The following is a 15,750-nucleotide window of genomic DNA, read 5'->3' on the forward strand; positions in this document are numbered from 1 at the left end:
GTCCACCACGTTTTGGCAATGTTCCAACACTCTCGTCATCACTTGCATACATCACAAAAACTATTACACTACTAACTAATGCAGCGTTAGTTAGTAATGTAATAGTTTTTGTGATGCATGCAACAGTGATGATGCTTACATTACAGTGTGACATATCCACATTATATAATACCACTAACCTATTTAAAGACACTTAGTTTCAAAAATAATGTATATAACCGAAATATTTTGAGCAGTAATACTTACATAGCAATGATTAAATTTTATCTGTGTTCAGTAGATAGAGACAGAGACAGTAAATCAATGATACAGATCTATCCACTTTTGTTTTGCTCCAGAAAACGATCTCAGATAGGTCTATCAGCAAATATGGCTTAGCTATGCCCAGAAGTCATGAATAATAATAGTGTTTTCCAAGAAATTACGAAAAATCGCTGACAACGTTTCGTTATGTTCAGCATCTTTTACTGCTACCACAGAGTGAATGCGTAAGTGAATGTGATGAGAAAATTAGACATACATTGTTAGAAAGCTCTCACCTACTGAATAAATGAATTGTCAATCAAGCCAGACTGTACTAAAAAGGGCGACAATGCCGTAAACTACAGGTGTGGTATTACGCACAGCTATTTTGGAAGGTACCCAGGCATCACAAATGCGCGTATATTTCACAAACAGATTGTCTAAGACAATATATGACCACTCAGTCTCAAAAGGGACATCTGTACGTGTAAAACCAATGGTAAGGTTGTATATTTATTCAATATTTAGTCCCAGATATTGACTGTAGAATGACATGATATCATTTTTTAAAACTTTGTCTCGTTGTCACCCTTTTTTAGGTGTACCCAAGACACCTTTTTGAGTGTCAACAAAAGTATGTGGCTTACCTCCACCAGACTCCAGTACACACAGTGCTCTTAAAACAAGAAGCTGCTGATCAGGAGCAGAGATGGGAGAGCATTACAGAGGTGTTACGGAGCATTCAGTTCCTTGTTCGGCAGGGGCTTGCAATTAGGGAGCACACAGACTATGATAGCAAATACAGAGAATGTGCATTAAACCTGCTTGCTGACATAAAATGTGCACATGTCTATGCAGTGATCAAGGATGAGACACGGGACATTGCTGGCCACAAACAGCTCTCTCTCTCCCTCTGACTGTGCCATTACCCGTAGTGCCCTCACATTAGTACATGACATCCATGAGCTGGTCCCTTCCCCTCCTAAATGACTTTCCATTTTTGATAATATTTATGCCTGTCTGTTTGTGTCCCCAGTTGGAAGTTTAAAGCCTCTTTTCCCAATGTGCTGGACGACGAGAACACAAGCAATTAAATCACTGTTGGACAATTATCAAGCAGTGTACGACACTCTGGAGGAGGTAATTAACATGGGTGGCAAGGCAGAGGCTTCAAGGAGAGCACCTGGATTGCGTGCTAAAATGTCTCATTTTGACATATTTTTTGGCTTACACCTCACGGGTCCTACAATTAAAAGACATTACATCAGAAGCAGTCCATGCGTCTGTGCAAATGCTGCAGACACATCTAAACGGCTTGAGGGAGGTGGAGGTATTCTCCCAATTGTATGAGCAGGTCCAAAAGCTAGCTCCTGTCTTGTTGAGCCACCCGTTGTACTCCACCAGCAAAGAGCACCAGTGCGCTATGATGAAGGAGGCCAGCTTCATCCATGGACCAAAGCCGAAGACTTCTTTCAATTCCAGTTCTTTGCCGTTGTTGTCCTGGTGAATGCTGAGCTCTCACACGGATTTGAGCAGCCCACACTGTCACTGCTGATAAACATTGAACAGTTGCTCATTACAGCCTTTAATAACCTCCCCAACATCTGCAGTATCCCCTCAAAGTATGGTGATGACATTGATATGGGAAGATTGTCCACAGAGTTGGGATTGCTGACGTCATTGGTATCTGTCCATACCAGCTGCTCCCAGCACAAAATCACCACGGTCACAAAAGTCACTACAGTCAGACATTATGGGCCAACATGTTCAAATACACACCTTGCTCTCTGAGGTGCACAGGCTGGTCCAGCTCTATCTGACGATGCTCATGTCAAATCTGACGGCTGAGAGGAGCTTTTGCTATCTCTGTTGTATCAAGAACTTCTTGTTGTCCACGATGACTGAGAAGCTTCTCAACCATCTGATGTTCCTAAACATCCACAAGGAACTGACAGATAAACTTGATCTTGGGGCCGTTTTTGGGAAAATGATGTAGCCTGTTAGGCCATCGCACACATGTTGCCAAACTTTTATTTAATAAATTCAGCAGCAGTTGATAGGCTAGGTGTCACACGCTGTGACTACCCTGGAAGGGACAGAAGAGCTGGACACAGGGAGATGCGGAAATTCCGGATTTCTACAGCGTTTTATTCCGACCGAGAGAGAGAGCAATCGGCAAACACAAACGAAAAACCTTTGCCCGTCACCCTCACGGGATCTGCGCAAAAACAGTCATCTAAAACAAAGACAAAATAAATGAAATTATACGCGTCGCTTTTCAGCTGCATGCATCGTTCTCAGACTCTCTCTCTCCGTCGTAGGGGATCCCCGGTCTCAGACACCTACTGTGGAAAGAAGCACACTTTTAAATCCTGGATTGATTCGTAATATCATCCAGGTGTGTGCCTACTGTAGGAATTTCTTTACAAAAATGATGGTGTTGAAGATAAAGATAACAAACGACAAAGTCAGGAGGTCCTTTATATAATTTAATAATACGACTGGTCGGGAAGAGGTACAAGTACAGTCTTCAAAGATATTAAGTCTACTACATGGATTTATATAGTTTTTACAGACAAAGAGCTGTTGATCTAGCCTATGAGATTCCTTCAGTCGTCATATGGAAAACTTCCAATTATAGTCAAGTGTATGTTAGGGAGTCCACTTTAAAACTGGGGCTAATGGGGGCTAATTACACACAAATAGAGGTCCATTAATCACTTAATGCACTTGATTACTGCAGCTGGTGTCTATACCCTCTTGCATACATTCCAATCGATAATTAAGAGAGGTGAAACAGTGTGCAATTAGATACATTGGCTATTAAGTTTAAACATCCAGCACTTAGTGAACTATATTTATCAAGTCATTACATTTTTTATATAATTGCTTATATAATGCTTCATGTAAGTCAAATTTTTAACATGATCCTTCATTCCCTCATTTTTTAATTTTTTAAAGAAAGTTTTTAATGCAATAACTACTTCAGGAAAACGGGAATAAGTGAAGGGGAGTTGGGGTAGGGTTGGTTTATCTTCACCAAGTGCCTCACAGGTTTGATCAGTATCTCCATGAATGTAAACATCCACAAAGATACCCCCGTCAGTTCCTCGGCAGGGAAATGGTTTGTTTTCCTTCAGTAATCTCTGTCTTAGAGGTGTATTGAGGGATCTCTAAACATACAAACACTTACACAGCAAATAGGATTATTAGAGTCAGACTCATCAAACTTTAAATTCATCCTTACAGAATATTACAAATTATGCATATACAGCTTCACGTATATCAATCTTATATTTGCAATCATTCTTCTAAAGTCCTGTTCGCACGGGACTAGTATTACCTGGGGACATCTAGTAACTTGTAATAATTGTGGAGGTCGTCTGTGATCTTAATCCCGTGCGAATCTGCCATGTCCATAATTTGTAAAGTAAAAATTCCATCGCAAATGATCTACCATATTTCGCCAAACACAGAGGTCATGTGATAATATTAGTCCCGTGCGAATCGGCATCTTGGTGATTTGAGGTCGTATTTTACTGTTACGCAGAGCAGAGCCTTGACAATCATATCCAGGGGGATAATGTCAGTAAATTAGAGTAAAATACAGACTTTGCTTATCCCGTGTGAATGTGCTGCACAAAACACAGATGTGGGGGGGTCATTTCTAAATCACATGAGGTCCCCAGGTAATACTAGTCCCGTGTGAATAGGGCTTAAGTTTGTAATACGTATAAAAAGCTATAATCAGAGTAACAATAGAAAGTGCCCAAACAATTTGGGAAAACATTACCAGGATTTGTCCAAATGGAATTGTAGTCCCAGCAATAACTTGACCTGTTTGGAACACTTTATAGCAGTGAATCGTTTCTGGGCTTCCTTTATATGACCCTTTAGCTAGTAATACTTTTTCAGCTTTTAGGATTTCCACCTTAGCTTTAGCTATTTCGAGTCCAGTTGCCGTTACATGGGCCCTAATGCCATCACTTAAATTTCCCAATAATTTGTTCATTTCATAATCTGTGCTCACTGACTAATTATGTGGCTCTAAGTGAATATTAGGAATATGCAGGGTCTGTAAAAGAACTTGTCCCATATAGGTCAAAGAACGAGGGTTTGGGGTAACACAAACAGGACCCTTAGAACAATGATTATCATTAGTAATCACTTCACCTGTCCCGCACCACTGAGTGTGTGATATCTAAACGGGAATATTTGGGAGAGTTTTGGTCACTTCAAAACCAGTGGAAAAATCAGAAATGTTAATTTTAGAGACATAAGCACCATTACAAAATACATTTAAGCCTACTTGTTGACAGTGTTTTCTATTGAACAAATTATCCTCTTTATCTATATAAACTTCTATAAGCCATCTACACCAGTGTTGATAATGATCCCCACAGGGAAATGGGAGAGCAGTTACACGGCGCACAGCATATCCAGGGCCTCGGACCAAAGGAAATGTAACAACACCCCTTAGAGTTTTCTGTGAGTCAACACAGACCCCTGATACCGGCAGAACATTGCCTACAATGTGCCCTGGAGCCAGAAGTGTTATTGCAGCTAGAAGCTGGTCTGTTATTTCCGATGGAATATACCCATCCTTCAGATCTGATGGTGCTCCACTCTGCTACAGTGGCTTGTCCTACTTGGTAACACTGCTGCTCTTGGTCCGCCCTCGCCACCATCCTGCTAAATGCAAATCTGAAAATATCAACACTTCTGCTGATAACTTTTACATTATCACCAAGTACGCCCAGGCTGTATCATGCTGCATTAGCCAAACTTGAGGCACCATTAGCATTACCGTCAGCCGCTTGATTCACCCACTCACCGGCAGTTACAAGTTCACTTTCCACCCAATTGTGGTTGTAATTGGATATAGCTTGGGCAAATGTGTTATAGGTTCCAAGACCTACACCTAACCAACCCTCAGCTGATCTTCTGTCCCGCCCTTGGGGGCAGGAAGGAAGATGGGCAAGCACTTTTTCATACATGTGTGAAGGAAATACTTCACACATGTTTAACCAAGGTGAAAGATCCATATCCAATTTTGCCTCAAACACATGTAATACACTAAGGGGGTACATAGTATACCATCAAGAGTGTTTGACTAAACCAGGAGCTCCAATAGGTTTAACTTCTGGACAAAACTCAATCCAATCAGAATTGGTAGTATTAACAGAAGTATTACGATGTTCATTAATATCCTTAGGTATTATCCCAGGAGGTCCTATCATATAACATTTCCTTGGTGATTGACCATAGTAGACATGATACAATATTGTTTCCCACTCCCACTGGGTTTGCCTCCCATCTGGAGCCCCTTATCAGAAGATCAGCTATAGATGACCCAAGGAGACAGCCTTCCAACGGTACTGTGTACGAATCCCAGGTAGAATTATCTGGTCCTACAAAAAGGTAAATAGGATCTCTTTTTGCTATAGGGACTACCACAGGATATCTAGCTCCCTTAATTACCACACCATATGTGAGTGCTGCATCACTACCATTATAATCATAACGCCACTCCTTCAGTGTAGGGTCACAGTATGTTGAGAGGAGTTTTCTAGGGAATATTTCTGTAGGAACATAATGTGGTTTATTTAATCTACACTTTATTTCATCTTCTATTAGTGACATACCTACTCGACTTTGACTATTACTCTGACCTCTGCTATTCCTCTGTAACAAATAGTTTGTCTGTATTTTTTGTTAGTATTGTTACCGACACATCACTTTGATCATATATCTTTAATGGGTTTGATATTGTCAAATTTTGATGCTCCAATGTTCTGTTAGTTTGTGTTAGTTTAATAATCATTCCCAACAGGAGGATGGTTCCCAGTCCTCCTAATAGTTTCATTTTCTTGGCTTTCGAACTTTGCAAACTTGCGGTCTTAATTATTAGGGGTTTCCGTCCTTTTGCGAAGAAAGAAAGTCAAGGCGCTCCACACAATTTTTGTGGTACGTATCAAAACTTCAGTTGGAGATAGTGGGGCCCGTGCTTCTCCGCTGAGATGCAGATACTGTAATCGCTCTGTGTTCCCAAAAGGGTACAATGGCATTAGAATTCACTCAAATAGCCAATTATGCACGCAATCATGAATAGAAAAAGTAGTAAAAGGAAATAACCGTGCAAAAACAAAACAAAAGTCATGTATATGCTTAAAAAAGGGTATTTATTGTTTTAGAGAAGGCCCCTTGAAAAATCATTTTTAAATTTGGTTTCGTATAAAAAATTTAAAAAAACATCTAAATTTCCTCCCCGCTGCCCTGACCAGACAAAGTGTCAATTTTAAGTTCGTCTGGAAGCAGAGGATCGGATGCTGTGCACGCAGGGTGTGCAGGTGGAACTAACTTGATCTGACTTGTGGATCCACAATCTTATGCCTTGTAGTCTTACTGCTGATGGGACCACTAATAAGACTAAGTATGGTCCGGACCAAATTGGTTTGAAAGGTCCTTTCTTAACCATTCGTTTTACATAAACTTGATCTCCAATGTTGACGTCAGGGCCCGTTGCAGCTGGAGCCTGGAGGTCGTCATCACAATTGGATCTGGGGAGAGATTGCGAGAGCGTCTTGCAATACAATAATGATCTATCACCCATAACATGCAATTCTCCACCTGTCAAGCACAGATCTCTAGGTGTTCTCATTAGCCGACCTGTCAACATTTCAAAAGGAGATAAGCTAGAAGTTCGATTGCACATCGCTCTCATTGACATTAATACAGACGGAAGGTTATCTACCCAAGACATCCCCGGTGACACGAAAATAGCCTTTGTAATTTTGTTTTTAATCGAGCGATTGCAACGTTCTACCAGGCCACTGCTCTTGAGGTGCCATGGGCAATGCAAGCGTTGTCTGATGCCTAATGCTTTCAATACAGTTTTGAAGATTTTGCCACTGAAATGGGTACCTTGATCTGAGTCTATAGAACATGGTAGACTAAATCTCGGTATTATCTCAGTTAATATAATTTTTGCAACTGTCTTTGCATCGTTAGTCGCTGTAGGAAATGCCTCCGCCCATTTAGTAAAATGATCAATTACTACTAGCAAATAGCTTTTCCCTTGTGATCTTGGAAAAGGACCGCAGAAATCCAACTGAATCTTAGTAAATGGGACATGAGCTTTTAGTTGTTGTCACAAAGGGACCTTCAATATAGGGCCAGTATTACAAGGTAAACAACACATTGTTTTACATGGTCATTAATGTTGCCTCTTAGCTTTGGATGCCACCAGGTCTTATTCATTTTCTCTAAGGTTCGGCATGATCCATCATGGGCTAAACTATAGTACTGTTGGATCATAGTGCCCATAAGCATAGTAGGCAGGGCATACTGGTTCTCTTGGCCGCGCCATATGTCCTCATCGTCCATTTTTCCCTCATTTTCCATCCACTTCCATTTCTCCAACCTTGAAGCAGAGCGATGGATGTTTTTAAGATCTTCCAGAGACTTAAGACTCTGGGTTGTCTGGGATAATTGCTCATTTATGACTGCTATTTTACAAATATCAACTTCTCCATTGAGAGCAACTTCTCTAGCTAGGTTGTCTGCATGCACATTTTCAATACTATGCTCATCCTGATTCTTGTTGTGAGCTTTCACTTTAAGAACTGCAACTTCCTTTGGTTGTTGAATAGCAGTGTGCAGGTCCAAAACGACCTGCCCGTGACGTATAAGTGACCCTTCACTCGTAAGAAAACCTCTAGACACCCATAGACTAAGATAGTCATGAACCACTCCAAAAGCATATCTAGAGTCTGTATATATATTCAGTTTATAACCTACAGCAGCATTGCAAGCTGCCGTTAATGCTCTGAGTTCAGCAACCTGTGCTGATGCTCCAGGGAGCGAACCACACTTTACTAGGCGACCATCTGCCATGCAAACTGCCTATCCAGTATGACGGTGACCATTGACATAATAGGATGATCCATCTACATAGAGATTCAAGGCACCTGCAATGGGGGTCCCTCTAACCCCAGACTGTGAGAGGGATATTTCTACAATGTCACATTCATGAGGATCACCCTCCTCTGACGTGGCATCAGGAATGCTGGATTAAGACTATTAACTCTCTTCAGCGTAACTGATGGGAGTGTGGGGTGTGTCTCCCAGCGAGTCCACCTTGAGACATGAACTGCAGATGATTTTGGGCCTGAGAGGATTATCATTACATCATGGGGTACGTGTATAGTCACATCCATTACTCCTAAAATTCCTTCACTTCACTTTAAAGCTAGCAACGCAGCTTCAACAGCACACAAACAGGCTGTCATTGCTGCCGCTACAGAATCGAGTCTGCTTGAATAATAAGCCACTGGTCGATGCTTGCCTCCACGTTCTTGAGCTAGCACTGCTGACATATGCTCATCACTCTCAGGAACATATAAATGAAATGGCAAATCTGGGTTAGGGAGACCTAAAGCTGGGGCTGAACACAAAGCCTCCTTCAGTTTTGTGAACGCTTGTTCACAGTCTTCTCCTCAGTACATCTTATCATTAGCTCGTAAAGAGCCTTTTAACAATTCTGTGGTAGGTTGTGAAATTTGGCTAAAATTTGGGATATGTGCTCGACTATAATTAAAAAGTCCTAAAACTTTTCTAACACCTCTTCATGTATTGGGATGTACACATTCTCTGATGCTGTAAGCTGATGTTGGCCTTGAGATAGCTCATGGCCTAAATAGCTGACAACCCTTTTACAAATTTGGGCTTTGGTGGGATTCCACTTCAATCCACTCTCTGCCAAATGCTGCAGAATCACCTCCATGTCCTCTTGGTGTGTCTTCTCATCTGAGGATGAGATCAGTAAATCATCAGCATATTGTATTAAGTGTGATTTTAATTTAGGCAATCCTCTTAATATTTTAGCTAAAGCTAAATGAAATAATGTTGGGGAATTATGAAAACCCTGAGCTAACTGAGTTAAAGTCAAGCAACGATTCTGAAAAACAAATGTAAACCAAACCTGTGAATCAGAATGTACGGGAACTGAGAAAAATCCTCGACAGATATCCAAAACAGAAATATTTGTGTTCCTTTGGTATTTGGTATTTGGTATTGTCAACACAGTACTAGGATCAGCCTCTAGGGGAGCTAACTTAGTTGCACACTTGTTAACCTCTCGATAATCAATAACCAATCTGTATGACCCATCTGGTTTACGCACAGGAAGTTGGGGTGATGAACAGGGAGAAGTAGTTTCTTTCACAATGCCACATTCTTCCAAAATATCAATGGTTTTCTTTATGGCTTCTTCTGCTTCTGGTTTAATAGGATATTGGGCCTTGGGAGGAGGGAGTACACCTGTTATACATACAAGCTCCATATCAATCAGGCCACAGTCCAGCTTATCCATTGCCCATTCACTGTCAGGGCCAGGGAGTCCCCGACAGGGATAAATCTGAATAGAGGAGGAATTGCATTCAAGCAACAAACAAGCTTTGTCTTCTCCATTTGTTACAGATAGTGATGCTTCATTTTCAAACACAAGATGGGCTTTTTTCTGTTTGAGAATATCCATTCCCAAAATAGCCCCTTCAGTACTATCTGGGCTATAATAGAATTGAGCCACAAAGAAAAAATCACCGGTTTCTAGTAAAGTAGGTTTTGTTTTAATTGTTCTAGTGGTTGCACCGCCAAGTCCTTGTAACATAATCTGTTGTTTAGTAAGAGGTGAATTAGCAATGTTAGTTACACTAACTGAAGCTCCAGTATCTACAAGAGCTCTGCACGCCTCCCCCCCCAATTTTAGCCTGTTGATATGGTCGCTTAGCTCCCCCTAGGGGGGCTATGGGGGCCGAAAAATCCTATGTATTGAAGTTCTCCAAAAGACGAATAAGCTCATCTTTCGACATCTCAGTCAGTTTCCCCTTCGGAATGGTTTTTATATTAGGGTTCTCCTCCTTGTTTGAGGGACACTCCTTCCACCAATGATTCTCACTCCCATATCCAAAGCAACGCCCCTTGCCCCTACTCTTACAGTAGGTTCTTGTGTGTCCTCTACGACCACAGTTTCCACAGGCTATATTAGGTTTGGACTGACCTACCACATTTGGCTTTCTGTCAGACTGGATGGGGAGCATTGGAGCGGTAGGAGTCAGAGCTTTAGTACGCTGATGGGTCTGATGTTTTTTATGTTCTCTCGACTCATCCTCTTTTTCCACATTACTAGCCCATGAAAGGAATTGTGAATAAGTTGTCAGTAGAGTCTGTGTGGCATGCAAAGATCTAATCAAACTTTGTGAGGTAACGCCAGTAAGCAACATATCCAAAAAGGCTCTGTCATCATCAGCGGGATTGGGGACACCCCCATGCTCTCTGTAGAGCTTGAATTGTCGTTAAAGTTCGCCATATTGGATTTTCCACAATTTTGAATTTTTCTAAAAACCTACTTTTGCGAACTAGTCCTAGACCATTGATCCTGTCACTACCAAATTTGGTACTTATCATCTACAGACGATTCTGACCAAAAGTTATTCACAGAATTTTTCTAGGGCAAACAATTTGGCCACTATGAACCAATGGATATTGTGGAGGGTGTGGCTTTTAATATAAAGGTGTATACATTCTGAACGGTTTGACCTAACACCACAACACTTCATAGACATATCAGCACACATAAGTGGAGGCTAACCCTCCATTTTTGGCCCGATCAAACAAAATGGTGGCGCTAGAGAGCTCATTTCCTGTTTAGGCATAACCTGTTTAGGGACAGGGAGCAAATATGATGCCAATTGGCCATAAGGTGGCGCTATCATGAGCTAATAGGTGTGGTTTTTGGATAACTTTGAACAAACATATCTCCTGCCCCATTTGAGCTACAGTTGTTGGACATGTTGGACATATGTGCAAAATATCTCTGCAATGCTTTTGCTCATTGGTATAAAACTCGGTACACATGCTTACCATGAGGCCTGGGTGGTGCACACCAAGTTTAGTGAAGTTTTGTCACTTTGGGGTGCCATACTGAAAAACAGGTTTAAACACCAATGTGTCCATGTGCTTAGATTTTAATGACATTTTGTTCCAATGGACATCACAAGCCACAGACCACACAAAGAAAAGCAGATATTGCGACCAATGTTTTGTAGATCATTACATCATTACATGTCAGGTCCTAACTGAGAAATCAACACATAGTTCAATGTCCAAATGGCATGGCTACTAAGATACAGTCAGTTTGTAGCACTTAAAATAGACACATCTCCTGCACCTTACTCTTGGACTTACCACATTAGCCTGAATATAAGACTGCATTCCTAAAGTCTTACATGGGAGGACTAGACTTTTTAATGTAATTATACATTAACATCAGCAGATGGCGCCATTTATCTATAAAATGGTTGCTTTTCACAAGGAGCTGGTTCACTGGTATTAGAAATCCCAGTTGACTAGTTTATTTTTATTTAATTGAAATAACTTATTCATTCGAAAACATGATTACATTTTATTTTCTTTTAAATGTGACAATTTCATTTAAAACGTGGAAAATATATCAGCATACCTTATTTTATTCAGTGAGTTTTATTAAATTCATGTCAAATGAAATTATTTTCTTTAAAAATTAAGATTTGATCTTCAAAGAGTCTCTTACCAAAAAAGGTGTTGAAAAATAGGGAGTCCTTTTCTGATCAGGGACATATTAGTATAAATAGGGGGTCCTTTTCTAATCAGGGACATGTTATTATATTCAGCTAATATGGTATGTTCTCTGCCATTATTTCCATGATTTTGGATTTTCTCAAATACCCAAAAATTGCACTCCTCCTACAGCGTTGGCACTTCTTATTGCAATGTTCCAAGAAGCCACACTGCATTTTATGGCACTGCTTTGTTTAAGCTTGACATCTATGTAGTGGGGGGCAGTACGGTGGTGCAAATGGGTAGCACTACTGCCTAACAATATGGAGGTTTCAAGTACAGGGTGTGTCTGCTTTCAGTTTGTACCTTGTCCCTGTGTTCATGCGGGTTTCCTCTGGGTATTCTGGTTTTCTACCACAGTCCAAACACATTCAGGTTGTCAATTGGACATGCTATGTTGCCCGTAAGTGTAAGAGTGTGTCAATTTGTCTGTTCACCCTGTGATGGACTGGTGTGTTGTTCAGGGGTTGTTCTGATTACTTGGCTACCTGGTGCCCCTGTAGTTCATGGCCCCTTCATTGCTGCTTGCAGCTATATTTATTATTATTATTATTATTATTATTATTATTATTATATAAATGTAAATAATAATAGCAGCCACACCTCCCGATGCGGTCTTAGGCCACCGGCCCGCAACAGGACTCTACCTATGGACTTATCTACCTTAATAAAACAGCAGCCACACCTCCCGATGTGGTCCTACGCCACCGCCTATAGGACTTTATATCACAACACGCATGCGCATATTATTTAGTCGTGCTTCAATATCAACAAACCATCAAATATACACAACTGTATCTATAAAAAAGGGTTATTGGGTCACTCTAATCTTAACAACAGAATAACAACAACAGGAATTTCCATAACCTAATGAGGGTGGTATTTTAAATTTACTCACCTCTCTTTGGAGTCCTCAGGTTCTGTAGTCGAAATGAGAGATTATTTTCAATCCCACCGATGCCACCAATGTAACTGTAGGAATTTCTTAACAAAAAAATGATGGTGTTGAAGATAAAGATAACAAACGACAAAGTCAGGAGCTCCTTTATATAATTTAATAATATGACTGGTCGGGAAGAGCTCCAAGTACAGTCTTCAAAGATATTAAGTCTACTACATGGGTTTATATAGTTTTTACAGACAAAGAGCTGTTGATCTAGCCTATGAGATTCCTTCAGTCGTCATGTGGAAAACTTCCAATTATAGTCAAGTGTATGTTAGGGAGTCCATTCTAAAACCATTCTGGCCATGGGGGCTAATTACACATAAATAGAGGTCCATTAATCCCTTAATGCACTTGATTACTGCAGCTGGTGTCTATACCCTCTTGCATACATTCCAATCGATACATTGAGAGGTGAAACAGTGTACAATTAGATACATTGGCTATTAAGTGTAAACATCCAGCACTTAGTGAACTATACTTATCAAGTCATTACATTTTTTTTATATAATGCTTCATGTAAGTCAAATTTTTAACATGATCCTTCGCTACTTAACCGTGGTCCTCTAATTGCCCTGAATTCCTCCCACAAACCGAGCCCTGCCACACTAGGCTACTTGACACTTAACTTTAAGTAATTGTCTTTAAAATACTCAGTTTGACACTATACTACTTACATATTGTTGAGGATTTTTTTTTTTCTGGTGCTAATGGTTGTTTTTTTTCAAATTTAGTTCAATTTACCAGCTTCATCTCATGCATTATTTTTCCTCATCCTTCACCCACTAACCAGTGGAACAGTTTAAATGACATAATCATGCGGTGATCTCCTGCCGAGAAAATGTTACGTTACAGTCCGGCAACACAAAGCGGATAGCTCTTGATCAACAAATGTAAAAATCAATTAATTATTAGCCTACAAGCATTAAAAAGCAGTCCATTAGATGCTGAACCACATCAGTGTAAACAATGATTAAGAATAGTGTAGGCTAGTGTATGCCTGAGTATTTCCATTTATAGGGATGTGAAGCGTATCAGCTAGAATTCTGTTGCGCTTAGAGAGCTCACCTGCAATTTGCTCCACAAGGAGCAGATTTAGCCCAACAAAGATATCCAGTTTCCTCGTAAAGTCAATGACAAACACTTACATGCATAAAACTGAAAGCAATTGGCTTACAACTTAACCCAGCTCTTTGACTGCATGATATAACGTAACCAAAATAAAGTTTTCAGTATGCTCTTCGCAACTGATTCTGTAACGGTAACTACGCATTCCCTAGAAATTGTCCCACACTGCTAAATATTGTGCTCTTTTAATAAAATAGCTGATAGATTATATTACCATCAATCCTTTGTTGGTTGCAAACAATTTCACAACTTCACCTAACCTGCACAATTTTATTTTTAAATGCAAACAAAATGTTGCGCAAACATCTGTGAAAAGCCTAACAACGGTGTATGCTATGTAGAGATTTACCTACTACAAAAGACAGTAGGTGACTTATTTCTGAGCAGCTTTTCACTGAACCAGTTTGAGAATGAGCTTGCACTCTCGTCACTAAAGACAATAAATTATCAAAATATAAGCAACTGGCATATGCCTATGGGATTTTTTAGTATTTGCACTGTAGGCATTGCAAGTACTATTTAAGTCATCAAATAAATTATAAGGAATTGCTTGTGTACTACTGTGCTGGAGCGGAAGCCCGTCAGACCGGTCTTTCATTTGTTTCCTTCAATTCATTCAAAGTTCGAATGACTCAAATTCACAAAATGTACTGAATGACTCAAAAGAACAAAATGTACTGAATTACTCAAATGAACTGAAAAATGTAATTGGTACAAGACGTCAAAGTAGCCTACCAAACGACTCCCCGAGTCATATAGCATGGGCCTACTAATGCCTCGTGCGAACAGAAGTGAGAATAAACAGAAACAGGAAATGCTATAAGTTCAGAGAAAGAAGTGTTTATATGTGCGAAAAATAACGACACATGAACGTTTATAATGGCATTAATGACAACCTTGATGACAACTTGAACTTTTTAAACAGTTCTATGAGAGCATATTCTCCTCATTTGCTAATTTTCTAAAAAATAAGTTAGCATATGGGGTATTTTTTTAAACAAAACCCAATGGATTCAGCCTAGCAGGCTATGTTATTTCACCTGTCCTTAGAAACTGCGTTGTCCTTAATTATATAATATGAACAGATCGTTGCAATCAATTAGACTTATTTGTGATTGTTATTAAGCAATTAAATGATGTTGGACTGAACTGCTAGTCTTTATGTCAACAACAACAAATCAAGATAAATTTAAATATAAAATATGGACCAAATCAGAGTTGAAAATATAATAAAGGTAGCCTATTGCAAGATCAAAAAATGAGAAAGTAGTCAAAAAAAGTGATGATAATATGAATAGAGAATAAGTTAAATAAATATATAAATAGAACAATAAACAAAATTAAAATACAAAACCTCTCTGGGACTTCAGTTGGTTACACCAACAAATGTAGGTTACATAATCTATATAAATTTACATACTTCGTAATTTTCAAATTGGCATTTATGAAGACGAGCTGTCTAACTGGTGTCTTCCTGGGATGGCAGGTATGCCATCCCGCCAAATTATGCCTTGCCCCATACCTATACAGCACCAAGAATTTGGCACTTTCCAGGGTTCCTGACAGAAATAACCACACTGACCACAGACTCTCAGCCCTTAAAAACATAAATTTATGACCGCATGTTAACTGACAGAATTTACAAACATCTTCACACGTCCACACAATAAAGCCACAAACTTAGGGGATTTTTGTGTTTTCTTCTCCTTCTTTTTTTGCCCAATTACATCATCACAATGCTGCAAGCCCACAAACATTATGCCTCCCCAATGGACATT

At 39.8% G+C, this 15,750-nt stretch overlaps 1 protein-coding gene across 5 annotated transcripts in view; it reads left to right on the forward strand.

Moving 5' to 3' along the window:
* The window catches only part of plpbp (pyridoxal phosphate binding protein), a 181,811-nt gene that overhangs the window by 123,191 nt on the left and 42,870 nt on the right, over window positions 1-15,750 (forward strand). Inside the window, exons 6-7 of one of the 5 annotated variants that reach the window (XR_010323757.1) lie at window positions 1,280-1,932; window positions 1,992-15,325. The exons of 3 other annotated variants lie outside the window; for them this stretch is intronic. Coding sequence is in view for 1 of the 2 variants with exons in the window: in XM_064296262.1 (XP_064152332.1) it covers window positions 1,280-1,593 (314 nt within the window). In the remaining variant the exon portion in view is untranslated. Of the gene's footprint in view, window positions 1-1,279; window positions 15,326-15,750 lie in introns of those variants that run through there. One more of the 5 variants, XM_064296262.1, reaches the window with a different exon arrangement.

The sequence above is a fragment of the Anguilla rostrata genome, chromosome 10 (assembly GCF_018555375.3).
Source record: "Anguilla rostrata isolate EN2019 chromosome 10, ASM1855537v3, whole genome shotgun sequence".
Taxonomy (NCBI): Eukaryota; Metazoa; Chordata; class Actinopteri; order Anguilliformes; family Anguillidae; genus Anguilla; species Anguilla rostrata.